Here is a 26135-nt window from a genome sequence, read left to right on the forward strand (position 1 = left end):
AAAGTGCTTCCGGTGACTCACCGAAGCACGTTTTCATCAAAAGATGCGGCGCCAGCGTTGGTGAGCTTTTCCGGTAGAAATGGCTTTACCGGAAAAGCTCACGAAGCGCTGGCGCCGCCATCTTTTTGATGAAAACGTGCTTCCGGTGAGCTTTCTACCCGGAAAAGCTCACCGGAAGCGCTGGCGACATCTTTTTTTGATGAAAACGTGCTTCCGGTGAGCTTTCTACCCGGAAAAGCTCACCGGAAGCACTTTTTCATCAAAAAAAGATGGCGGCGCCCAGCAAGCCAGCAGCCCGGTAGGACCTGTTCCGCGGACTGGTACCGGTCCGCGGACCGGTGGTTGGGGACCCCTGCTGTAAGGGATCTTATCAGAACGGTATATACCAGGGGTGTCAAACTCGCAGCCCATGGGCTGGATGCATCATGTGCTCTCCCCCCGCCCCCGGGTTTAGCGAAGGAGAAAAAATACGTCATGTGATGCCACCGTGATGATGCGAGTTTGACATACCTGGTATATACATTCACTTGACTCTCAGGGAAGAAATAAAAGCATTATATTACATATTGCTCCCATGTACACAGATTTACATGACTGCTACAAAAAAATTGTTCTGTGTAGCATTTAGCAGGTTTTTTTTGATCAAGTATATTTAGGTATATTGAATCATTTATGAATCTGGAAAGCCATAGGTTTATCACGTTTGTAAATCCCTTACTTGCCTGATTCTATTACTATTTTTTCTTAGTTTTTCTCCTTTTTCTCTAACTTAAATTATGTTTTGTTGTGCTGGAATGTTATTAAAAAGAAAAGCTAACTTAATTTATTTGTATGTTTGGCAAATTTATATGGCTGCCCCTCTCATTTGATGTGATTCTCAGCAACGTATAGCTAGCAGTTAAAACAGTATGTGACCATGAAATGCTTAAAACAATAAACATATGTAAAAAACAACTTTAGAACTCATGCCCCCATCAGGTAGTATATGGAAGTATCTATAGAAAAGTTTATTACAAGTATACTTAGCCACTGCTCTCACCCTAAGCAGTCAGAGGTTTTGATGCTATCTACTTTGGCTCCTTTGAAAGACATGTTATCTAGGCCTAGGGTAGTGATTTCCGTTGAAAAGAGAGTCATTTTCACACTATGGATTTTTCTTTCCTTTTACAGTTTAGAATACAAATGATGGCAGAGACACTCACGCTAATGTGAGATAGCCTCTAAATTCCATAGTCTCTAAAAGGATCTACCATTACTTTTAGGCTGTATCCAGATAATATATTAATTTAGCCCACTCTACCCAAATAAAAAAAATAATTCAGATGTGTGGATCTCAGCAATGTCCTTGGGCAATTTTGGAGATCATGTCTGAAACTCTATAGGGCCCAAAGGTTGAAGACAATTGCATTCAAAAATTCAATTATAAAGTTGAAAGGGACCTTAGAAGTCATCTAATCGTCTCCAGCTCAGTCCATGATTCAGCAAAGGAGGACTTATCACTTTATGTGGAAGCCCAATATATTGACTGACAGTTGTACAAGTAGGAAATTTCTTCTGACATTTAGTCTCATTTTCCTTCCTTGTAGTTTTGACATACTGTCTATGGTCCTGCCCGCTAAGGCATCAAATAACTTGAATCTTGTCTTCTATGTGACAGTCCTTCAAATATCTGAAGACAGCAATCATGTCCTCACAATACTCTCTGGATTCTGTACTCAGTATAGAATTCAGATCCTGTATTCATTCCGCATAGTACTTGGTTTCCAAATCCTTCATCATTTCAATAAGACTTTTGAACTCAAATTTGTCACTGTCCATTTTGTATTGTAGTGCTCAAAAGATACAGTATTTCAAGTAATGTCCCAACCAGGACATGGCAGAGATGAATAAGTTCTTCCAATGCTTTACACTCCTGCTAATGCAACCAAAAGAGTATTTATATTAGTCTTCTAGCCAGCGTAAGAAACAGCGTTTACACTTATACATAATGGCTGTCTTCACACAACAAAATAATGCAGGTCGCTTGGTTAGGGACGCTGCCTTCTAAATACAAAAAATCTTTGATGTCCACAATTGAGCCCAAAATTTATGTTGTTAAGTGAGACATTTGTTAAGTGAATTTGCCCCACTTTATGATTTTTCATGCCACACTTGTTAAGTGAATCACTGCACTTAAGTTAGTGATACTGTTGTTAGGTGAATCTGGCTTCCCCATTGACTGTGTGCTTGTCAGAAGATCACAAAAGGCGGTCGCATGACCTTGGGATACTGCAACTGTCATAAATATGAGTCAACTGCTGAGTCTGAATTTTGATGACGTGACCATGGGGATGCTGCAAGAGTCATAAGTGTGAAAAATGGTCATATCAACTTTCTTTCACTGCCATTGTTAACTCTGAACGGTCACCAAATGAACTGTTGTTTAAATCGAGGACTCCCTATATATTATTTTACAGCCCAGCCAGACGAGTATCTCTTTCAGAGGTAGTTGTCACAGGGGAAAATTCTATGCCAGGTAATGTTCTTTAATTAGGGCTGGTATGCAGTTCGTCTAGTGAAGAATGCCGCAGGGGAAACGATTCCCAGTTCGACTCGAACCAGGAGAGCTCGAACAGCTGATTCGCTCTGACGTTTTGTTACGGCCACCTGAGCCCCAGCCTGACTTTTCAAGCCTTCCCACAAGGAGAAGATGTGCGCGTAGCTGCTTCTCCCACCTGAGCAGCGCGAACAGAACAGACCCGCCCACTCTAGCCCTGCCCTCCAAATTACCCGACTGATTGGACCTTGCCGCTTGCCGTCTCTTCTTGTGGCAGACAGTAACAGGAAGCGCTGCCGGCGCCTCCGAACCCGCTGGGAGAGCGAGCCATGGAGTTCTCAGAGGAGAGGTTGCGGAAGTGGCTGAGCAAGGCAAGCGGCGAAAGTGGGAGGAGGAGGAGGAGGAGGAGGAAGAGTTTTACAAGCGCGAGCTCGTGGAAGCTCTGGTTTCGGCGACCCAATTTTGGAACACCTTCCCTGGCTTGAAGGGAGTGGGAGCGACTGCCTGAATCCATAAATCAATGTCCCCCCCCAAACTTGGCCGCTTTAAGATGTGTGGACTCCAACTCCCAGAATTCCTCAGCTAACATGGCTGGTTGGAGGGTTTTTGGGAATTGAAGTCCACACATTTTAAAGTTCCCAAGTTTGAAAAACATTGAGCTTTCTGAAGTTGCTTGTTTTCTTGCATACGTTTCATTACTCTAACTGGGTAACACAGTTACCTAGTGCTGTAGTTTGGGTAATGAAACGTCTTGCAAGAAAACAAGCAACCTCAGAGAGCACCAAGGACCCCTCATTTCAATCCTGAGCTACAAATATTCTCCTTTCTTGAAAAAAAAAAATTGCATTCGATCATGCTTCCCTTGCCCTCTCCCTCTTGGTCGATTTCTTCCCGTTTGATAGTGCATAAGCTACTGGACCTGATCTTCCCTGTTCAGCCGCCGTGAAAGATGCATGTTTTTGCAGGGTTTCCTCAACCCTGAGGCGTCAGGGTTGTTTTCCCCTTTCTGCTTCAAACGTTGGCTATTTCCTCCTCAATAATTTATATCATCGAATCCCATCACCTTTCTTTTGTTCTGGGAATAGAAATAACAGATTTGTCATTATTACGATGGGACAGGCATGTCTCTGCATGTCTCTTTTCTATTAAGCTGATCTCTTGAGGGACCCAGTAATTAACACATAAATGAGGAAAATAGGCTGTATTTCTGTTGAATAAATCACAATGGGGTGTGCATGTAATTCATTGTTCATGCTGCTCTTCATGGTCCCCAAATTGTAGCATGTATATATCACAGAAACAGCCTTTTTCTGCTGTGTCCTGGTGGGGTTAATTTCTCTTATCCCAAGGTGCAGTTGAGATACCCTAAAGTCCTCCCTAGCTGCTTCTTTTTTAAAATAGACTTTTCTCTTCTTAGAACTTCTCCCAAAATGGGTTGAGGCACATTGTTTGAGCATTATTATCTCCCACTTGATCCTGTGCCCTTTCTCCATGCCCATGTACTCTGTTGGTACCTGTGTAGCAGTCAGGAGAATGAGCCTCTATTCACAAATAACCTGACTGACTGAAGCATCGAGCTGAGTAAGGGTGTGTCACTGCACATTCACAAGCTCTTAAGCAACAGGACAGATGACTACATTCACTGTTGTAAGCACCAATCTCATTTACCTTGCTCTGTCCATATCATTGTAAAGAGAATGAATGGTGGTTGATTCCCTGCTTCCAAGAGGGAGGGGAAACAAATTTGAGGGCATCCACCAATCCTTTTCCTTAATTTAGCCTGCAGTATGAAAAAACAGCTTTGTTACTATTGCTGAGTAAGGATAGAGAATAGGAGCAGAATTTATGCTGACATACTGTTCTGCCAGCTCAGAGACCTGTGGATTGCATAGCTCTCTAAGTGCTCTAAGCCTAAACCATAAACACTCTTTTATGGTTTAAGTCAGGATGATGTTTTTATATAACATACACTTTGCTATGAAAGTGTACTGCTTACTGCTGCTTGGGAAGTCTATGGCCGGAGCATGAGTTGCAGCAAACATACCACAGGATTGTGTACTGAACATTGTCATAAGAGTCTCATACAAAACAGCTCCTGCAAGAACTAGCTACAGCATTGACTTTCTCCCTATCTCAATGTGATCAGGTGTATGGTGATCCCTCCCCATCTCACCTGGAGTCTCCTAATCCATTTAAGTCTATAGGTCCTCCTAAATTCTGTTAAAACATTTTAACCACATAGAGATCCTGATTTTATTATCAAATCATCCTTTCATAATCCCCTTTCCCACATTCCCTAGGAATTTTACTCAACGAATAATGCCAGAATCCCTCTCTCTGGAACATCATTCCCCCAGAGATTAGAATGGCCCCCATTCTAATTCTCTTCCGGAAGGCACTGAAGACCTGGTTCTGCCAGCGGGCTTGGGGAACCCAGAGCGGGATGGAGCCCATTAAATGGCTCTTGCGATCTGCTGTTGCTAGGGTGGGAGACGGGGGGTAATTTTATTATATTAATTTATTTGATTCTTCTTACTAGTTTTACTGTTTTAAATGTGGTTTAATATCTTGTAAGCCGCCTTGAGCCAACATGGGCAAATAGGCAGAAATATAAATCCAATAAATAAATAAACAAATATGTGTTCGTATTCTTTTGCAATCTGAATGGCTGTTTAGACATTTCCTTTCACATGGCCCTATAGTTCATGTTTAAGATGACCAAAACTGTCTTTCTTATGTTTCCAGTATAAATTCCGAGATCTGACCATAGAAGAACTGAAGCACATAAATGAGTTGTATCCCACCATCAGGTTCACAATGAGCACCTACAGTAAGAATTCCTATTTTGGGGATAGATATATTACAGGTAGTCCTCGGCTTACAACAGTGTGCTTAGTGACTATTTGGAGTTGCAACAGCACTGAAAAAAAGTGACATGACCATTTTTCACACTTATGACCGTTGCAGCAACCCCATGATCATGTGATCAAAATTTGGCCATTTGACAATTAACTCACATTTATAGTGGTTGCAGTGTCCCAGGGTCATGTGATATATTTTGCAACTTTTTGCCGGCAAAATCAATGGGGAAACCAGATTCGATTAACAACTATGTTACTAATTTAACAACTACAGTGATTCACTTAACAAATGTGGCAAGAAAAGTCATAAAATGAGCAAAACTCACTTAACAAATTTCTCATTTAGCAACATAAATGTTGGGCTCAATTGTGATCATAGGTTGAGGACTGCCTGTACCTGCATTTTTTTTTAATTCGAGAACCTTATAAATCAAATGAATGAATAAAAAGTGAAATAAATGCTGAATATCAATATTAATATATTATAGATGGCTGTTATTTAGCCACCTGAAATATGTTCTGCATTAATAGTATAATAGTATAAAATGCATATTAATAGTATAATGTATTTATTAGGAACTACACCCATTGTTTCCTTTAAATTATTTGGGCAGTGTGCATGGGATTGCAATCTTACTGTATACTTTTCTTAAATTTTCAGCAATTAATTGATCACTTTTACTATTATAACCTTTACAAGAATGGCATGGTAGAGCAAAATGTATATTTATATGCCACTATTTTTTTAATTAGCATCCTTGTAGTTTTTGAATGGATTTTCTATAGCATTATGTTGCCTTAGAAAATCTGTGTTTGCTGAATTTATTTTTTATGTCCTATTATGATACTTTGAAATTCTATGTAATTTCTATTTGTGTGTGCGTATGCGTGTGTAATGCTTTTATTTATTTATTTATATCCTGCATTTATTATTTGTACAAATAACTCAGGGTGACAAACATATCCAACACACCTTCAGCCTCCTATTTCCCCTACAACAGTAACCTTGTCAGGTGAATTGGCCTGAGAAAGAGGGGCTGGTCCAAAGTCATTCAGCTGGCTTTCATGGCCAAAGCGGAATTTGAACTTGTGGTCTCCCGTTTTCTACCTCATTGCCTTAATACACACACAGACACACATTTAAAAAAATAATAATACAATGAATGACTGCTTTAGCTAATCTGAAATGTTAGGAACAATACATATCAGTAGTAAATCAAGACAATTTTAAAAGGAAAGATGAAATCCATAGTGATATAATGTTTTGAATTTCAGCTTTTAAGGATGGATCCCAGAAAGACCTTCTGAACTTTACTGGTACTGTTCCAGTAAAATATAAGGGTGAGTTCAAGGAATATTTCCTTTGTATTTCTTGTTATTTAAATACTTGATTCCAAATAAAATATTCTGAAATGTATTTAGATACAAAAATTATATGTTGCTTCAGTCACAGGCTATAAACGGTTTACAACTAGTACAATAAGCAGCTAATAAAATAAAGCAACTTTAGTGGCATATTCAGCATGGGAAGAAATACCTTGACACCCTTCCCTTCCTAGTCTACTTACTTATGTGGATGGCTCTGATAAAATAAAAAGCATGAATTTATAGTACAGCATCATTTGTGGTCTTTCCCCCCCTTGAAGTCTGAAGTAAGAAACAAAAAGTCACATTACTTAAGCTAGACAGCCTTATGAATCTACTAAGTAACAAAAGAATGCTGACATTTCTTAGCAATGGAGCTGGAAAGACTTTTTTTGTTTGAGCTATAATGGTGAAAATTAAGCAGCAGAAAGTGGAAAAAAAATATGCAGCTGGCTAAGTGTGAAGCTGATAATGCAACAGTGGAAATAGAGGGCGATAAAGCAGTGTGAAGGTCAGGAGGAGATTCAACAGCAGTTACAGTAACAGACCTGCCACAATACTATAGAAGCAGCAAAGGTTTGTGGATGGACGTTGTCCAGAAAAAGTCCATGGATGGAATCTCAAAAAAAATCAGTTCTTGGCTATAATTAGTGTAGCAGCTATCCCAGAGGTCTAGCAATAGACTTGGGAGGAGATCATGGAGCTATCAAAGAAAGGAAGAGCTATCAAAAAGGTCCATCAGAAAAGCATCATCACTTGCTGAAGATGCTACAAGGCTGATGCCCCATCAAAGAAGTCCAGCAATAGAGGCTGAAACTTCCTGGAAGAGGGCACACAATAAGAACCCCAAGGAAGAGTTGACACTGGTCCTCTTGGTTAGGTAGCATGAGTAGCAAGCTCAATTACAAACCCTAGTGGTTCAGAGCGGAACTACAGGGACCCACACATTAACCCAAGCTGGAGGGGACAGCAGCATACGCCCTGCCCCTCATAAAGTAGCCTGAGGAAGGAAGTTTATTCCCATCCCAAATCAAATTACCCTGTTCATGGGACCTGCCTAGATTTGTTATCACCTTAAACTGAATTTATAACAAATAACAGCCAGTAATTCTCTTCTGGCAGGCGCTGAAGATCTGGTTCTACCAGTGGGCCTGTGGAACCCAGAGTGGCATGGAGCCCATTAAATGGCTCTTGTGATCTGCTGTCGCCAGGGTGGGGGGTGGGGGTTGATTTTTTTATATAGTACTATATTAATTTATTTGATTCTTTTTGTTAATTTTTATTGTTTTAAACGTGGTTTTATATTCTATAAGCCGCCTTGAATCACCACGGGCAAATAGGCAGCAATATAAATTCAATAAATAAAAAAATAAGTAAATAAATAATAATAATAATACCCTGATTCTACAAAAAACTACCCTACTTGAAACAGCTTATATCCTCTGACGCTACCTTAACAGTTCCTAGGTCCTTGGTTAGGACTCAAGCTTTTCAGCTACCAACCATCCCCAAAGGCTGTGAATCTCACCAAAGATTAACAACAACAACAACAATAATAATAATGTCAGCCAGTCAGTTTTTAATATCAAAAGTTAACAATTTAACCCAAATCCAGTAGTAAATACTCACTGGATAACAAACCTACAACACATATGTAACATATGCTGCAGTGTCTCTTCAGAAGAGTAGAGTTTTAACTCTCTTCCTGGAAAATCAACAGGAGTTAAGAAGCTTTAACTTGGGGGGTGGAAAGGGAGGGGCGTGATTTTCCATTCATGTTATGAAGGGTAGGGGATTCAGTCTCTCCACTATCTGAAATGAAAAGCAGCGTCTACCTGGAATCTTTGCTAAACATATTTTTATTTTGTATTTTGACAGGTAACATTTATAATATTCCAATTTGCATATGGATTTTAGATTCTTATCCTTTTGCTCCACCCATTTGTTTTCTAAACCCTACTCCTAACATGGGAATTTCTGTAGGAAAACATGTTGATGTCCGTGGAAGGATTTACCTGCCATATCTACAAGCCTGGAGCCATGTAAGAATTAGATAAATGCATTACATAAAAGTATATGTTATTATCTTACTAAAATTTATATAAAGCTGATATATCTTTGTACCTATTAGTAGCAGCTATCATTTTTCCACATATAATTACATACATAAATATGTGCAAAATGAGATAAAATACAATTTATTTGAATACAAAATTGTTATATTTATGCATGTAAAATGGATGTAAGCATCCATGTAGAGTACATTATAGTAGTGTAGATAGATGGTAGAGAAACCACGAGCCAATGTTGTAAGGTCCCCTTGTGCCAGAGAAAGTCACAACTTATGCATCAGCCAAAGCTGGGTAACAACCCCCTTGGCTATATCCATCACTTGAGGCTCAACAGGAGTTGTGTGTCCTGGAGGGCCTGTAAATTGTGGGTCTACTTCAGGAATGGTGTCTCTTCATTCACAGTAATTACTAGAGCTGAAAGAGAACCTCAGTGTTTTAGGGTTCTGTTTCGTTCCACTAAACTAAACCCTCACAGCTTCAGGTACCAAGATGAGACTCCAGTGGCATCCTAGCTCTGAATGAATAAAATAACTCACTCATAAAAAAAATTAAGGACTCAGTCAGCAACACTATTAGAATATGCTCTTGTCCTTTTGTAAATCTAGCTATGTGAGTTAGGACACTTCCATCTGTATAGCCCTGCTCCTATGCTCTTACTTTATTATTCTAGTCTCTAGGAAAACATTGGAAAACGGATCATGAAACAATGAAGAAAAATACTGTTTTGACATGCATTCCAATATTTTTGTGTCAATATTAATACCCATACCTCATATTCCCAGTTTCGCTATCTACCGAGCTATCTTAAAAATTTACTATAAAATGTTTTCAAGTGATATATATGTTATATAAATAATTTCTAATTTCTTCTGTATTCATTACAGCCGCAGTCAGTAATTATAGGGTTATTACAGGAAATGAGCATAAAATTTGAAGAGGAACTCCCCTTATATGCGTTATCATCTTCTGACGAAGCCAGACAGATGGACCTACTTTCTTATATCACAAAAATTGTTGAAGGTATTCATCTTTTCTGAAAACTTATAATCTGTTGTTTGTGTGTATAATTGATAATATCTTGATAATTTTGTGTTGGATTTTCCTGGAAGAGTCTAAATCAGTAAACTATTACATTATAGGAACAAAGCAAAGGATCTGGAACAGGTGTGTCCAACCCACGGCCAAAGGTGTATGAAGCCCTGGGCAGTTAGTAATGTCACTCCACAAAATTGTAACTTTTAACATTATGTACTTTGCAGTGATATTTATACATATTGACTATATTAAATATTTTATATGCAGCCCAAGGCAATTCTTTTTCGCTCAGTACTGCTCAGGCAAATCAAAAGGTTGGACATGCCTGATTCAGAACAAGTTTGGCACAGTGGAAAGCCTTTCTTGTGGTCAGACTCCAGTCCTTTTAGTTTGAACTGGAAACAAGTTAATCAAGGAACAAAAATCCAAGGACTCTTAAGTGACTATATTTATTAGAATAAATTTAAAGATATACAAGAATTCCAGCAAATACTGTCAGATGAGATGCCTATGTATAGGCAATCTATGCTGTTAAAACTCTTGTCCATTTCTTCCCACTATTTTGATGGGAGAGGGGCAACTTTTCCCTTTTTTGAAAGTGGGGCAATCTGTATTTTTTCATTCTTTTGATGATTCCTATTCCTTTATCTCAGTGAAAAATATCTCAAAGGCTTTTTGAGCCAACTTCTCTCCATTTTCAAGCTACTACCAAGTCAGCACTGATAAATGCACTGTTCCATATCACGCAGGAAAAGGATATTTAGAGAGTTTGTAGAATAGTTGGCATTATCTAGAAAGTATTTTAAAGGCAATGTGAGAGTGCAATCCCATAAAAAGGACAATGAACACTGATCGTCAAAAGCTTTTTGGTTTCTACACCCAAGTCTTTAATTGAGCTGCCCACCTTTTTATTATTAGAGTTACTAATTCATTTTGATGAATTCTCTGTGTATTTAAGGGTTTAAAGGCAAGCAGAGATTTGGCAGATTGTAGAATAGCAACAGCAATAGCACTTAGACTTATATGCTGCTTTATAGTGCTTTACACCCCTCTCTAAGTGGTTTACAGATTCAGCATATTGCCCCCAACAATTTGGGCCCTCATTTTACCCACCTCGGAAGGATGGAACACTGAGTCAACCTAGCCTGGTGGGATTTGAACTGACAAATTGTAGGCAGCTGGCTGCAGAAGTAGCTTGCAATATTGCACTCACCACTGAGACAGAGGCTCTTTTTTGGTTTATGTTTTATGCATAAGGGTGTAAAGTTGATTAACTTCCAGACCTGTTCAGTTTCTCTGCCTGTAATAAAACTGTACAGTATAATACCTCAGAAAATTCATCTGAAGAATTATGCTAATTTAAAAACAGAAATCCCAGGATTGTGTGCTACTATGGTAGAAAGTAGAATAAATGACCAAAATCAGAAATGGCTACTGGAGAAAAAAATTCATTAATGCCAAATAGTTTCTGAAAAAATTAAGAAATCTTAGTTCCCTTTCTTAAATCTACTGTCCCTAGGACCAAGCTATTAATGTATTTTTGAATTTGGTATTTCTTGTATCAATCATTTTTTTGTGTAACAAATGGTTAGAATGGAATAGCCTTTGCCAAATTGGAACATACAGAAAGGGAAGTCTTTGCCCTTCCTGCAGCTTGGATTGCAATGGGAACAAATCTCCCATTAGTTCCAACAGCAATATTTCTCTTCTCACCTAAAAAAAATTATGTTGCAATCCTTTGCATGTTGTCTGGGGGGGTAAGATAAATAGAACACAGCAAACTTTCATTTAAATAAACATCCATGCATAGGATTTATTTGGATAACATTTTTTTTTTATTTTTCAAATTACCATAATTACAGGTATCCAGAGCAAGGCATTTTTAAAACTTAGTTTTATTGAGCATCAGCATTGATGACAATGCATAATTGTTTATATAAATAGCACATGACTTTTAGGTGAAAACAATGGACAATCAAAGGGAGAAGAAAAGAAAAATGATGGAGGACTACGCAAAGTTACAATAATTGGGGCTGGAGATCTGGGCCTTGCTTGTATTTTGGCTATTTCAGCAAAGGTATGCGCTTTTTTTAATAGTTAAAATACTTAATGAATTCTGAAATTTTTGATTAGATGCATTAGGAATTCACTTTTAGTTTCTTTTTACTTTATTTGTGATATTTTACAAAAAAAGCTGCTTAACTTTTTGTACTGTTATTATTTTTGTTGGATTGAATCCCATAGAATTCTTCTCCGAATACAATTCATATTTGCTTCAATGAAAAACATTTTTTCTTTCTTTTGAATCAATTTAGAATGTTGCTGACAAAGTGGTTGTCTTGGATTGCTCAGAAACTACAGTGAAAGGAGGAACAATGGACCTAGAAATCTTTGACTTGCCAAAGGTGGAAATTAGTCGAGGTAGTGTTATAGTATCTAGTATTTTCTAGCAATATTGCAAACTAAACTATGCACCTGGGCTGCTCTACAGGATGCAAAAAGTTTTGGAAGCTTCTTTCACCTCAGTGCTTCAGTCTTGGGCATGGATTGCACTGTGTGGATACAATGACATATATATATATATAATGGTTAATGTACTCATCCTAGAGCTCAGCAAATACAGAAAAGCATATTCAACATATATGAAATATTAATGTGTGTTATATTCTTCCTGAGATTTTGATCTGCATTCCAAAATGGGCAGAATGTAGCAAGGGTTATATGTAAAGAGATTACTAAATAATAGACTAACTTTTCTATGGGTTTTTTTGCTATTTTTTGTCAATTTCAGAAGTATTAATAATAATTCCTCTGTTAACTATATAAGTGGGAAGTGATATGTTTGCCTGTTTATCTCAAGTCAGGAAATTAGCCATGTATTATCATAGTTTTAATTTTTTAAAAATGCCATTCTTGAAAATAGGACATATTCAACAATGGTTTATAATTCTTTATATTTCTGTAGATTTTTCTGCGTCAGCAGACTCAAAACTGGTGGTGCTTACCGTTAATTCTTTAGGCAATGCTCAGTCCTATCTGGAGGTTGTTCAGAGCAATGTGGAATTGTTCAGAGGCATTATTCCATCAATAGCTCATTACAGTCAACACAGTGTACTGCTTATTGCCTCTCAACCAGGTACTGTATGGCAAAGGTTAATATAATTTTATGAGGTTTCAATATGATTTGCAGTTGATGTTATTTTGGTGGTTTTTAAAAATAGTTTCTTAATGAGGATTAGGGGGAAGGTTATTTTGTCAATTCTCAACCACAAAATAATAGTATTGAGTATTACATCAAAACTTTTTTTAAAAACTGCTGGTTGTTTTATTTTTTACTAGTTCATTATGTAAAACAGTTATTTGGAATTTCCTTTTAGGCAATTTAAAAACCTCAATACAGGTAGTTCTCGACTTACAACTGTTAACTTAGCGACAGTCCGAAGTTACAATGGCACTGAAAAAAGTGACTTATGACCATTTTTCACACTTACAACTGTTGCAGCCTTCCCAAAGTCATGTGGTCAAGATTTGGACACTTGGCAACTCAGATTTATGACAGTTGCAGTGTCATGAGGTCATGTGATCCCCTTTTGCAACCTTCTGAGAAGCAAAGTCAATTAGGTAGTCCAATTCATTGAACAACCATATTACTAATGTGACAAATGCAGTGATTCACTTAACAATTGCAGCAAGAAAGGTTGTAAAATGGGGCAAAACTCACTTGACAATGTCTTACTTGGCAACATAAATTTTGGGCTCAGTTGTGGTCACAAGTCAAGGAGTATATTTTTCTGATTCCTAATATTGCAGAAAAGGTTGTGTGATTTGTTGCATAATTCAGCTCCATTGTTTATCCCCAAACAGTGAGACAGTACCAGGATTACAATCTTTTAAAAGAACAAAACCACAGAAACACAAGCAGAGAAAAGAAAGAGTAGAAGCACGGTATATCACAAAAAGATCAGCCTAATTTGTTAACACCCTAACAACATGATGTAATCATTCTTTCTATTATGTTCATATACAAAAAGTAAACACTGACAATCCAAGTAAAGATGAGATTGTGCTGTTTTTCTAACCTTGAAGAGTAATTTTTTTGCTGCTTTTCATGCCTGATAATCTATAAATCCATATTACTTGTGATAAGTTTCATGTTTTGGTAATACAATTCAAGAACACATTCACATATTTAAATCATTCTGATCTTTCTAATATTGTATTAATGAGCCTAAGGGTATTAAGCCAAAATAAAACAATAGTAGGATAAGCCCATATCATATCAATAGCTGATCTGACTGACACTATATTGAATGATAATGTCTATTTACCATTTTTGTACTTCCAGCTACTCTTTTCAAATATTTTCTTGGTATTTACTGTTGTAAAAATGCAACCTTTTCAGTTTGCCTCATATTAAAAAGCATAATTAATATTTTTTGAGACTGCCTAATTTATTGGGAGGGTTCAATGAAATCAATAGGTGGCACTAATTCTGATTTGAAGGAAGGCATTAGCAGAATAGGGAAGGATAAATTTTTGATGTTGAAGAGAATTTTGACAACCATAACAATTTATTTACATAAATTATATAAATTCTGGAAAGAATAATTTAAAAATCCAATAACATAGGAACAGATCTTGCTATTTGGAACCTAACAAGGGCCAATTACTATGAACTCTATTCAGGGCATCCATAGAAGGAAGTGTAGATATGTAGAATATTGGTGCACATACAAAAGGAGCAAGGCTTCAGTTGCATCATTGCAACAAAATATACTGATTTTTGATTCCTTGTGGATGTTGTTGGCTCTTACACACACACACACACATATTGTTGTGCTTGCTTTGGTGTGTTTGTGTAGATATTTAGGTCAATATTGACTCCAGGTGACTACATGTATATGTTCCTACAGTTTCTTGGCAAGATTTTGGAAGAGGTTTGACATTGCTTTTTTGGCTTGCTACTGTAGAGGAACATAATTAAAAATGACTAACACCCCACCCCACCCCCAAAATAACAAAAGCAATTGACAAAATCTATTAAATGAGAAAGGGTGAAGATACAAGAAACTTCAATAGTTTGTGTTAACCAAAGTCTAATAAATAATACTAAACTTAGTCCTTTCACATCTTTTCTCCAACACAATTTAATCTTTGTTGTGATTAAATTGTGCAAGAAATCCTGACCTTTTATTGATATCCTGCAGCTGTTCATAGAGAAATAGTAAAACCTCTGATTCCTCAACAATCATAAATTAATAGGTGTATATGCCTACTGTATGGCACACCATTCCACTTCCTTATTCCAAACAGTTGCACAAACAACAGTATAGTTTTTCTTAAGCTTAAAAATGGCATTTAAATGCAAAAATTATTAAAAATCAGTAATATTTACAAAATCAGTAATATTTAAACTACTATTTTATATTCATTTAAAAATATTTGTCGATTCTCTTAATATGTTTTTTTATCATAACTACAGTAGAAATAATGACCTATGTGTCGTGGAAGCTGAGTGGATTTCCCAAAAGCAGAGTTATTGGAATTGGTTGCAATTTGGATTCAGCAAGATTCCAGTATGTTATTACAAATCTGTTGAAAACCCAAAGCAGAAGTAAAGACAATTGGATTATTGGTGAACAGGGAGTAAACAAAGGTAAAATTGTGAACTACTGTATCATTTAGGAATCTACATTTTAGATTTTCTTTCCTCTTTGAATTAGAACATAAATGAGCACTTTTATATTTGTTTGAGAAAATACTGAAATTTATCCTGAAGGTACAATTTTATGAATGAAAAATGTAGGGTAGTCCTTGTTTAGTGATCACAATTGGGGCTAGAAATTGGTCATTAAACAAAGCCATCACTAAGTGGGAAATCAAGTGACTGCAACTATGCTTTCATTGTCTTCACTTTTGCACTCTTTGGAATGCTCACCCTGGTGCTAGGATAATTAGCAAGAAGGAATTAATGTTTAAACAGTCTCTCCTATTCCTGATCCATTTTGTCTCTCCTTCCCTCACAGAATAGGGAGATTGGAGAGAAGCAGATTACAAGAGAGTTAGACACACACAATTGGAAATACACTGGATGTTTGTCAGCACATTCTTTTTGATGTGTATCGCCTTGCTTACTCTCTTATAATCCTTCCTTAATCTTTCTGCTCTGCAAGGGGAAAAAAAGATAACAATAGGTCAGGCACAGAACAACATATTCTGATTACAATGGCGATCACATGCCTGAGGGACACTGCAAAGATTGTAAATAGACGCCTTGGTTGCAGAGTTTATTTTTTTCATCAGCATTATAACTTTAAATGGTTGCAGCAATTGGTCGAGGCAATTGGTAAGCAAAGTCTACTTTAAAACGTTTGCCAACTTCTGCTTTAATTAATAGCTAATCGGAGAAATTAGAGGGGGTATTATATCTCTATTAGCATGACTCAATAGACTACAAAGTACATAGGTTGAAAACCAAGACACGTTACCTAATTATCCAAATGTTTGAAAAAGAAAATTAATTCCAATTGTCTTATACAGTGGCAGCATGGAGTTCTAATTCTGTGATAAATCATCCTGGTGATAAGTTAACAAATGATCAACAGGTGTTGACTAACAGGTAAAACATCTATGCCTCTATCTATTTAGTAGGACACTTATTTTAATGGGACTTCTGTATAAGCTGGTATAAGATGTTATTTAACTATAAAACATTTATATTTGATATTAAAAAGAATATATTGCTTGTTGTAAAAATCTCTTTTAAGTCTTAGATGTATTTCTTGTATTTAGAGCCATGGAAATTCTGAAAGGAAAAGGCCAAAGGTCTTGGTCTGTTGGTCTGTCAATAGCTGATCTGACTGACACTATATTGAATGATAAAAGAAAAATACATTCTGTATCCACCACGGTGAAGGTAAGCAAGAAGCTGATGTTACGTCTGAAGCAGACTGAATATTAGTGTATAGATGACAGTTGAAAACCATAAGAAGAATGGAAAACAGATTATAAATCTCAGGTGCCCCTGACTTTGTCTTGAGGAAACCTGGCTAACCATTTTTCTTGTCCTACCTATTTCATAGCAGAGGCCAGCTGATTTTGGGTTTTTCTGATTTAATGTGGAAATACTATTTTCAACTTTCATCTGACAGAAAAATTGCTATTTTCTTGCTTTGTGTTCCTACAGTGGCCACCATGGCTGTACCAGAAATTGGTCCAGCACTTTTTTATTCCAGGTGTCAAAGCTCCTTTTTGTTGGTTGCTGTCAGCTTCCCTCTACAGCCATTTTTTTACTTTAAAAAAAATTCTTAATACAATTGAAAACACAATTCTGAATATCATTTTTAACAGAATAAATTATATTTCTCAGCAATAAAAGTCAGACACTAAAATGATTAGTCTTTTTGCCAGCTTACTTCAATAGAATAGAATAGAATAGAATAGAATAGTTTATTAGCCAAGTGTGATTGGACTTACATAACTAGTATGGTTTAAAAGTCAATGTCATTTAAAGCAGAAAATGTTCACTTTCGGTTTTGTGGTTTGTATGCTATAAATCACTCGAAATACTGTAGTTTCAGTCGGTCACTAAGTAAAAACAAAGGATTAGTTTCTCTATCTCTTTGCTGTCATCTGCCAATCTGGGATTTTATAGCTCAGATAAAAATACATCTAAATTGTATAATTACTTGCAAGCTTATTTAAATCTTACAAGTATTAGTGTCTGGCATATGTAGAATTCAAACCAGAAGTGTCTTAAATTTCATATATCTTTGGTGAAAACCAGATACATGTAAAAATATTATGTTCATTTTTTTCTAGGGGTATTATAATATAAACAGTGAAGTATTTTTAAGTATGCCTTGTGTACTTGGAATCAGTGGTGTAACTGAAATTATGAAGCCAGTGGAAGAGGATAATGTAGTTGAAAAACTTCAAACCAGTGCTGCATCTGTCAATGACCTTCAACAGCAGCTGAAGCTCTGACTGCCAGGAAACCATAGATTTTTGTTCTTAAAATATTTGAGATTTACAGAAAAGGTATTAATGACCGACTGAGTCAAACATCAAATTCTCACAGTGTGGAAATTTTAGTGAATATTATTATATGGTAACTAAAATTAGACAAAAACATTGTGGTTAGGAAAGTTGTTTGACCATGATATTTCCTAATCATGAATTATTGTACTTCTTTGCCCTTTCCTCATTTTGCTGTGGCCTTCAATACTACTATTCAACTTTGCTCTCTAAAGTAAATTTTTATTTTAATCAGAGATGTTTAGGCAGTCAGAGGTAATGTATCACCATTGGGTTGCTATTTCCCATACATTATTGGCTGTATACAGATAGTATACATTTCTTAGAAAGAAACAGCAGCACAGTATTGTCTAAAATCGATGTTCACAATTCAACTGATATTTATGTTTTTTTACATGTTTACACTACCAAATCAGTCATCTGAAGTTGCCATTATATTGCACAAATATTACTTTAGGTTCAATATGTCTAAATAGAGTTCTCAAAGTGTTCTGTGTAGATTTTAAAGATTTAGGGAAAAGTCTTGGACAAAGGCCATTAAAAATATTAGTGTAATACATTGCTGTACTATTGGCTCCTAAGACCCAGAGAGAAAACAAGATTCTTTCTGTTTTAGGCATAGAATGCACTTTGTTTATCATCCTTTATCACACTCTAAAACTGAGGAGGACCTACCAAAGTAATTGTTCTCTTGAAGCTGGATCCATGCTTCTGGAAAGGGACAGGAACAACATGTAAATGCACTATTCATTATTATGCAGTAGTTAGGTTTTAATTTTAGGCTGCTCACTTCTAATATTGCACTAAGCTTTTAGCAATACAAAAAGATTTTCCACTCTAAATGTAATAAAATGTTATTGTGTAATTATGCATGTCTATAATGATTTTTGCCATTTTACCTTAGATTATTTTTCTAAAAATTATGATATGGAAAAAAACTTAATGAGATATTAATAAAGCTAATGGTATCAGATGTACATTTTTTGCTTTACATTCTATGATCTTCAGAGGTAAACATTTAATGAGGAAGTGACACACAATTTTATGGGTGCATTGCTGGCATTTTGAATCGGCAGTAACAATATCTTACAGAATTTCAGCACATGTGCTTGGTGACTTTGGGCCAGTTACTTTCTCTCAACACTACAATGAAGGAATTGGCAAGCCACTAATGAAAAATGCTGCCAAGAAAACTGCAGGGGGCAATCGCCAGCTGAGCAGAAATAGCAGGTTGTGAAGTCACCTATCCTAATTTTAAAACAAATAACAGTAATAAAGAGTAAGCCCACTTGTGAATTTGCCTTGAGATTAGTTGTGCTTTTTATTTTTATTTTTATTTTTATTTTTATTATTATTATTATTATTATTATTATTATTATTATTATTATTATTATTATAAAATAAAATGAAATTTATATTTATCAGATTTATATAGCCGTCCAGTTCACCAGAAGTGACTCTGGATGATGTACAAAATGAAGAAAATATAAATTATAAAATAGCCATTATAAAAAATAAACAACCATTATTAAAAAAATAATCAGTAAAAATTACAATTTATATAATACCCAGTTCTCAGCAACTCTGGGAACCATGTTCCAAATATGCTTTTTCAAGAGGCAACTGGACACACTGGTTTTCTTTTGAAGACGTTTCGCTTCTCATCCAAGAAATTTCTTCAGCTCTTCAAAGAAAAAAACAGCAAGTCCAGTTGCCTCTTGAAAAAGCATCTTTGGGACAACCATGACCTGGATGACTGAGAATCTCCATAGACATCTGGGACCCATGACCCCTATATGACTTCATAGGAATCTGGTAACAGCCATTAAAATATTAAAGGACATATTCTTGCACAGGCATCTCAATCATAAAGCCCCAAAGAATGTACAAAAGCCCACCTAGTCTCAACCGCATTTTGTCAGCCACTCCAGAAACATGCTGCTGTCACTGAAGTTTCCTGGCTACCAAATAAATGGAGACCTTTTCTGCAGCCTGCCTCCATTTTATTTCAGCATCTTTCTCCCGGCTTGGAACCGGATCCGATTTTTCTTCCAACAATGAGTTCACTTAAAGTTTGTACATTGTTCTTGGTGTTATTTATTTATACCTCACTTTGATCGAGGAGCTCAAAGTGGCACCTTGTCCTCCAATATTTTTCCCCCTACAAACTCACTAAAATAGTGTAGAGTTGTAATTGCAGGAATGTTCCAATCTCGGATGGCAAACCTCAGATAAAGAATGTTTCCAAGCAAATACAACTCAGGCAAACGAAGTCACTAATCTATGGATAAAGGAGGATTAGAGAGGGGAAGTAGACATATGTTAGACTTTAACTAGAGATAATTAATTGTATGGATTACTGCACTAAACAGTAACAAAAGTTAAGCAGTAACCAAAGTTAACCAATGATGGAGGATAACTAAAAATGTATATAAATGCAAGACTATACTCCAATAAAGATCATCATCATAATTCAGTTGTTCATGATCAAACAACTCAACTGCCTCGTCATTACAACAAAATAGGTGTACGGAGACTGGCCAGTTTAGAGGGTGAAGCCGGACTCTTCCCCCCACCCTTAAATGCTGTTGACTCTTATCTAATCTCACCCAGGTGCAAACAATATGAAAAGATTCCTGTGTATAGGGCTGAGCAGTAAAATAGCTAACTTAACTCTTCAAGTACGAGACTGGTTGTTTGCGCTTGACAACTGGTCAAGAGACCATCACCAATCAGAACAGAAGCTGGAAGGGGCCTTGGAGGTCTTCTAGTCCAACCCGCCCCCCCGCCCCCCAGCAAAAGATACCATTTCAAACAAACGGCTGTCCAGCCTTTTCTTAAAAACCTCCAGCGATGACGCACCTGAAGTCAAGCTGTTCCACTGGCTAAATCAGGGATCTCCAAACTTGGCAACTTTAAGACTTGTGGACTTCAACTCCCAGAATTCCTCAGCCAGCTGGCTGAGGAATTCTGGGAGTTGAAGTCCACAAGTCTTAAAGTTGCCAAGTTTGGAGACCTCTGGGCTAAATTGTCCTCACTGTTAGGAAAGTTTATCTAATATTCTTTTTTTGTTTTTAATTGAGGGAGCATTAGAATCTGAGACACTCTGCTCTTAGTCGCGTACCTTAGTGATTTTTATCCAATTAATTACACCCCAGAACAGATCGTAAAATCGGATTGTCCTCCGACCCTCTCTATGATTTGTCTTCGCAGAGGGACTAAAGTCAAAAGTATTACTACTGTTCTTTCCGGTCGAGGGTGCGGGGGGAAGAGAGCAGTTAACCGCCGGAAGTGACGTTTTGCGATACCGCCGAGCGGAAACGGATCGCGGAGGCTGTCGGAAGCGGAGCTTTTTCGTCCGGGAGTTGAGAGTAGCGGGTGGAGGTCGTAGAAGGTAGCGCGACCGAGAGAGGGACCGCCGCCATGGCCTTGTCCGAGAGTCAGCTGAAGAAAATGCTTACTAAGGTAAAAGCCTGCCTGCTCCTGAAGCGTCCCTTCTCTAAACAGCCTTTGAGTCGGCTCAGCCCAGTCGCCCTCTTTGAAGGCCTCTCTGCCCGGCCTTTTTTTGGTGGTGGTGGTGGTGGGGCAACGGTAGAGCCAAAAGCCAAGACGTCTTCCCTCTGGGGGAAAAGGGGTCCTTCCGAGCCCGTTCGCCTTTCACTTTTTTCTCCCCCTCATGAACTGACGGTGTTTGCCTCTTCCTCGTCAGAGACCAACTTTCGCACTCACAAATAAACAGTGGCTGAACCTTTGGGCGCCTGCCTATCCCAACAGTCAGCTCCAAATTCAACATGAATAGCCTAAACATAAATAAATAATCCAAGTCCGTTTCCTCTCATCCCTGGTGGTCCAGGAAGCTATAATTACAGGACATTTTCTAATCGCCAATGACTGGAATTTCCAGCGAGCCCCCATCTAACCATAAATGGTCCATAATTTTTGAAAACTCTTGCTTCCTATTTGAAGAGGAATCTCCTGCAAGCCAGCCGTTAAATCTTGAAATCAGACATTTGTTCTCCCAAACACACAAGGCTTCTTGGAGTCTTCTGGTTCTCCGTCCTTGCATCCCTGACTTGATAAGTTGGGCCTTAAAATAAAAACTGAATTTCTGCAGGCCGGTAGTTCTCTTCCCCGAGTAGTAGTCCTTATTGGGAGAAAGCCTGAAACTTATTCCACAGTCCTGGAAAGAGAACAAGTGCTCCCTCTGTACATCGTTACCTCCTTCTTAGTTCTCAGATAGCCTTGTGTTATTGGGTGCTGGAGACTAGCTATCTCAGGAGAAAGAGATGTGAGCTGAATTGGTGTCTGAAGTCTTGGAGTAATTCCTCTCCCCCCCCCCATTAGATTGTACCAAGTTACAGGAAGTTTGAAGTCCCTCCTTTTATTTGAAAGTGAATATAGAAAACTATTTGGTAGGCTTGTATATTCTGTTGGTTTTGCCTGCAATAAATTGTCTTTGCATTCAGGACAAATACAAAGCCACTGGTCTTTCTCTGTAACCCTTTGCTTGGTTTGCCTTTTCCAAGTTTTTGGTTAGTCTCCTCTTGTTTTGTTTTGTTTCCTTTCCCCCCCCCAGAACATTTTACAATTAGTCACTCCTTATTTTCTATTATTATTATTATTTTTTTAAAAAATAGCTACATAGTAGGGCTTAACTTAAAGAAATACAAGGAAGTAGAAATATACTTTCTAAAGAAATTAATTTTTTCACGCATTTGAAAGATGAATTTGGTACAAGAATCGCTGCTTTTAGGCTTCTCTTACACTTTAATAAATGTTTTTTTTTTTTTAATATCTGAGGATTTCCCCCTTTTTGATTTTCTGCCTTTTATGTGCACTCTCTGTCACCTGGATGTGGTAGCATATAAAAATCCTTATATGCCATTTCAATGTAGGTTGAGAAGGTCAAATGACAATGCATGCAAATAGCATCATCATGTGAATGCTGCAACTCACTTGTATTAGATGTCAGAACATGAATATTGTCATTTTGGCATCTTGACGTTGTGAATAATGCATCATCTTGAAGGGTTGGCAGATAAATGTATCTAATGCAATTGTTGCATATTGTACGTAGAAGATGTTTATCAACTTTTTAAAAAAATTGTGGATAATTTTGTAAACCATAAGGTAACTTATATGTGTGTGTTTGCAAACACACACTTATATTTGAGGACTAAGCAGAATTAAATAAGTTTTAAATTGTTTTAATATTTGTTATCCCATAATCAGTGATATTAAGGAAACAGACTGACAGGTTTGCCAGGAAATGGTATTTATAGCTTGCTGTCTATCTCCTCAGTCAGCTGACTTGTCCAATGATTTCTGTATGTGTTTTGTGTATATACTGTTTCTGATGTTATGAAAGTACAATTCTGCTCTTGTAGCTGGAGTTTTTCTTATTTCTATCCCCACATTTTCTTTCCTGCAAATCATCCAGCTCTCCAAAGTAATTATGAAGAATGCAGGAAAGAAATAATAGGCTCAAGTGGTAGAAGCTATTCCTCTATGTGGAATGGTACCATTGGATGAAGCCCATATCCTTCCACTTTAAAGATTGGAAGTCTATGGTCCTCCAGATATCTTCAGACTCCTTTTCCAGCACGAAACAGGAATGTATAGTGGTAAGGGGTGCTGAGAATTCAGAAACTTCTGGACTATCCTAAGTACTTAACTCTTGATTTACTTACATGTTATGTAATTGCTATGTGATTTTCCTAATGTTGATTCATTGGGAAATGCCTTTACTTTCTGGACTTTGATATACATAACATGGAATCGGGTCATTCTAATTTCACATTTCTATCATGAGATACAGTTATAACTGTCCCAATTAATCATGCTTGCTTTGCAATTCCTGTTGATAATCCAATAGAACAATTTCACAGGTAAACATGTTTAAGGTAAAATGCATTGTGATCATAGAACTTCATATGTCATAACCTGCAGTTGAAGATTCCAAACATTAGTAAACTATAGTTTGCTGTTAGAAGTGTTTAAAAACATTATTTTTCTTTTTCTCTAGTACAAGTACAGAGACTTGGCTGTTCAGGAAACTGCCAATGTTACTGCCCAGTACAAAGATCTCAAACCTGTTATGGATAACTATGGTAAATTGCTGTTTTCTGTATTTTTGCAGTATGTTTTTTGTCAACATTCAGCTATTATACAGTAATATCTAGTCAATTTATTGCATTGCAAGGAAATAGTTTTACTGAGTATTCCTCATTTAACAACTAGCCTGTTTAGTGACAACTCATAGTTAAAGTTAATCCTTGACATACAACCACAATTGTAATTGGAAAATTCATTGTTGAAGTCATGCAGTCATTAGGTAAGGAATCATGTGACTGCACCCAATTTTATACCTGTTTTGCCATTGTTAAGTGCATCATTGCAGTCATTAAGAAGACAAGTGATCTTGATTTGCAACCTTTCCCATTGACTTTGCTTTTTGGAAGCCAGATGGAAACATGCAAATCACAATCGTGACTGTAGGAGACTGCAGCCACCATAAATATATACCAGGTGTCAAGATCTAAATTGCAATCATGTGACCATAGGGACATCAAGATAATAGTGAGAAGACTAGTCAGAAGTCACTTTTTTCAGCACCATCATAATTTTGAAAAGTCATTAAATGAATGCTCATAGGTCAAGAACAATTTGTACAACAGCACTGAAAAAGCGATTTAAAATTGTTCCTCAAACCTATGGCCATAGCGGAGGAGGAGCTACAATGAACTCACAAGTTGCAATCACTTGATGATTCTCTTAATAACCACAATATAACTTACATTGTAAGCCAGGTATAGTCACATGATGTTTTACTTAACTATCACTTACAATGGAGTTGCTGGTTCTAATTGTGGTTGTTAAGTGAGACTACCTGTACTGAGGAAGTAAAACAAGATTATGTGATTGCCTCATAATTAATTTATTTTAGTGAGTGACGTCAGGTCATAAAGCTAACACACAATCTTGTTTTGCTTTCTAATCCAGTAGTCATTATTTCTATTGGTAGAAATACTAGTAGTCAATCATTTGAGGAAGAAAATATTCAAGTAAGGTAGAAATTAATAATATATTCTTCATTTAGACCACATATTATTTTCACTTGATGTCTGTTTTGAAAATTTGTATAACCAATTCATTTAAAAAGAGTATAATTTTCTTGAGTTGCAGTATCTGGCAAACTGCATTTGTCATAGAATCTATAGTGAAAAAATCATGGCTATCTATAAAAGGCACAAAATGACATGCCAAACACTTTACACCGTACAGAATTTATTTTCTTAGAAGATGTGCTTATTTCTGGTCAGAATGAAGTATTGATACTTAGTTGATATGCTTATTTTTGTTAAGGTGTTCAACGTCTGTGATCTGTATATTGAATAAATCAATGCTTCTTTTCAGTTTTTAATGATGGTTCATCAAGAGAATTGATGAGCCTTACTGGAACCATTCCTGTAAATTACAGAGGTATGTATGTATTTTGAACTGTTTGCATAGATTATTTGAAACCACTGTTTCTGTACAGGTAGTCCTCGCTTAATGATCAGTCGTTTAGCAATTATTCAGAGTTAAAATGGACACCCCCCCAAAAAAAAAGGTATAATAATTCAGTTCTGGAATTCTGATGGCCACATGCGCATGCGTGCACTGCAGTCACATAATTATATTTCGGTGCTAGGCAATTGACTTGCATTTACAGACTTTTGCAGTGTCCTGATTTTTGGCAATTTTTGCCACTTTCTGGCTAAAATGGATTTTAATAACCATGGTGTTCACTTAATGACCAGTGCAAAAAAAGGTAGTAAAATCCTGCTTAACATCTGCCATGACTTATAGCTGTAATTCTGGACTCGGTTATGGTCATAAGCTGAAGACTACCATGAACTGTATCCTTCATTTTGTAACATTGTATTTAGTTTGTGTATTTCGGATACCTTGCTTTAAATCAGAACAATGAAAGCAAAACTAAAACACATATTGCAATCTAAAAATTACCATCTCAAAGCAAAACAATTTATAATTTCCTATCTCTTCTCATGTGGTTAGGTGGCATGACTTTGGAACAGAGTTGGCAAAGTCCAGGTAGATACAAGCCTCTATAACATAACTATACAAAGCATTTGAATGAGATGGTTTGAAAGCAAAGTAGCTATGCATGTGCATACCCAAAGAATCAGCTAGAAGGAGCTTCTCATGTTGTTCAAAAGATGAGGC

The 26135-nt window shown here is 36.8% G+C and overlaps 2 protein-coding genes across 5 annotated transcripts in view; both read left to right on the forward strand.

Annotated features, from left to right (window-relative positions):
• Positions 1-2660: 2660 nt before the first annotated feature.
• Positions 2661-18883, forward strand: UEVLD (UEV and lactate/malate dehyrogenase domains). Its single transcript, XM_026668306.2, has 12 exons — positions 2661-2907; positions 5282-5366; positions 6673-6738; positions 8641-8804; positions 9719-9854; positions 11828-11946; positions 12185-12290; positions 12835-13005; positions 15352-15525; positions 16410-16488; positions 16662-16785; positions 17691-18883. Exons 1-12 carry the CDS (start codon positions 2866-2868, stop codon positions 17853-17855), a joined length of 1431 nt encoding a protein of 476 aa, XP_026524091.1. The 5' UTR covers positions 2661-2865; the 3' UTR covers positions 17856-18883.
• A 2335-nt stretch (positions 18884-21218) lies between these two features.
• The window catches only part of TSG101 (tumor susceptibility 101), a 48019-nt gene continuing 43102 nt past the window's right edge, over positions 21219-26135 (forward strand). For all 4 annotated transcript variants that reach the window (XM_026668308.2, XM_026668307.2, XM_087951075.1 and 1 more), the window contains exons 1-3: positions 21219-21371; positions 23932-24016; positions 25323-25388. In XM_026668308.2, coding sequence (XP_026524093.1) covers positions 21330-21371; positions 23932-24016; positions 25323-25388 — 193 coding nt within the window. In that variant the 5' untranslated portion in view covers positions 21219-21329. The remainder of the gene's footprint in view (positions 21372-23931; positions 24017-25322; positions 25389-26135) is intronic.

Source organism: Notechis scutatus, chromosome 1 (assembly GCF_049901735.1).
Source record: "Notechis scutatus isolate UNSWTSFEM ecotype Mainland chromosome 1, rNotScu1.2, whole genome shotgun sequence".
Lineage (NCBI taxonomy): Eukaryota > Metazoa > Chordata > Lepidosauria > Squamata > Elapidae > Notechis > Notechis scutatus.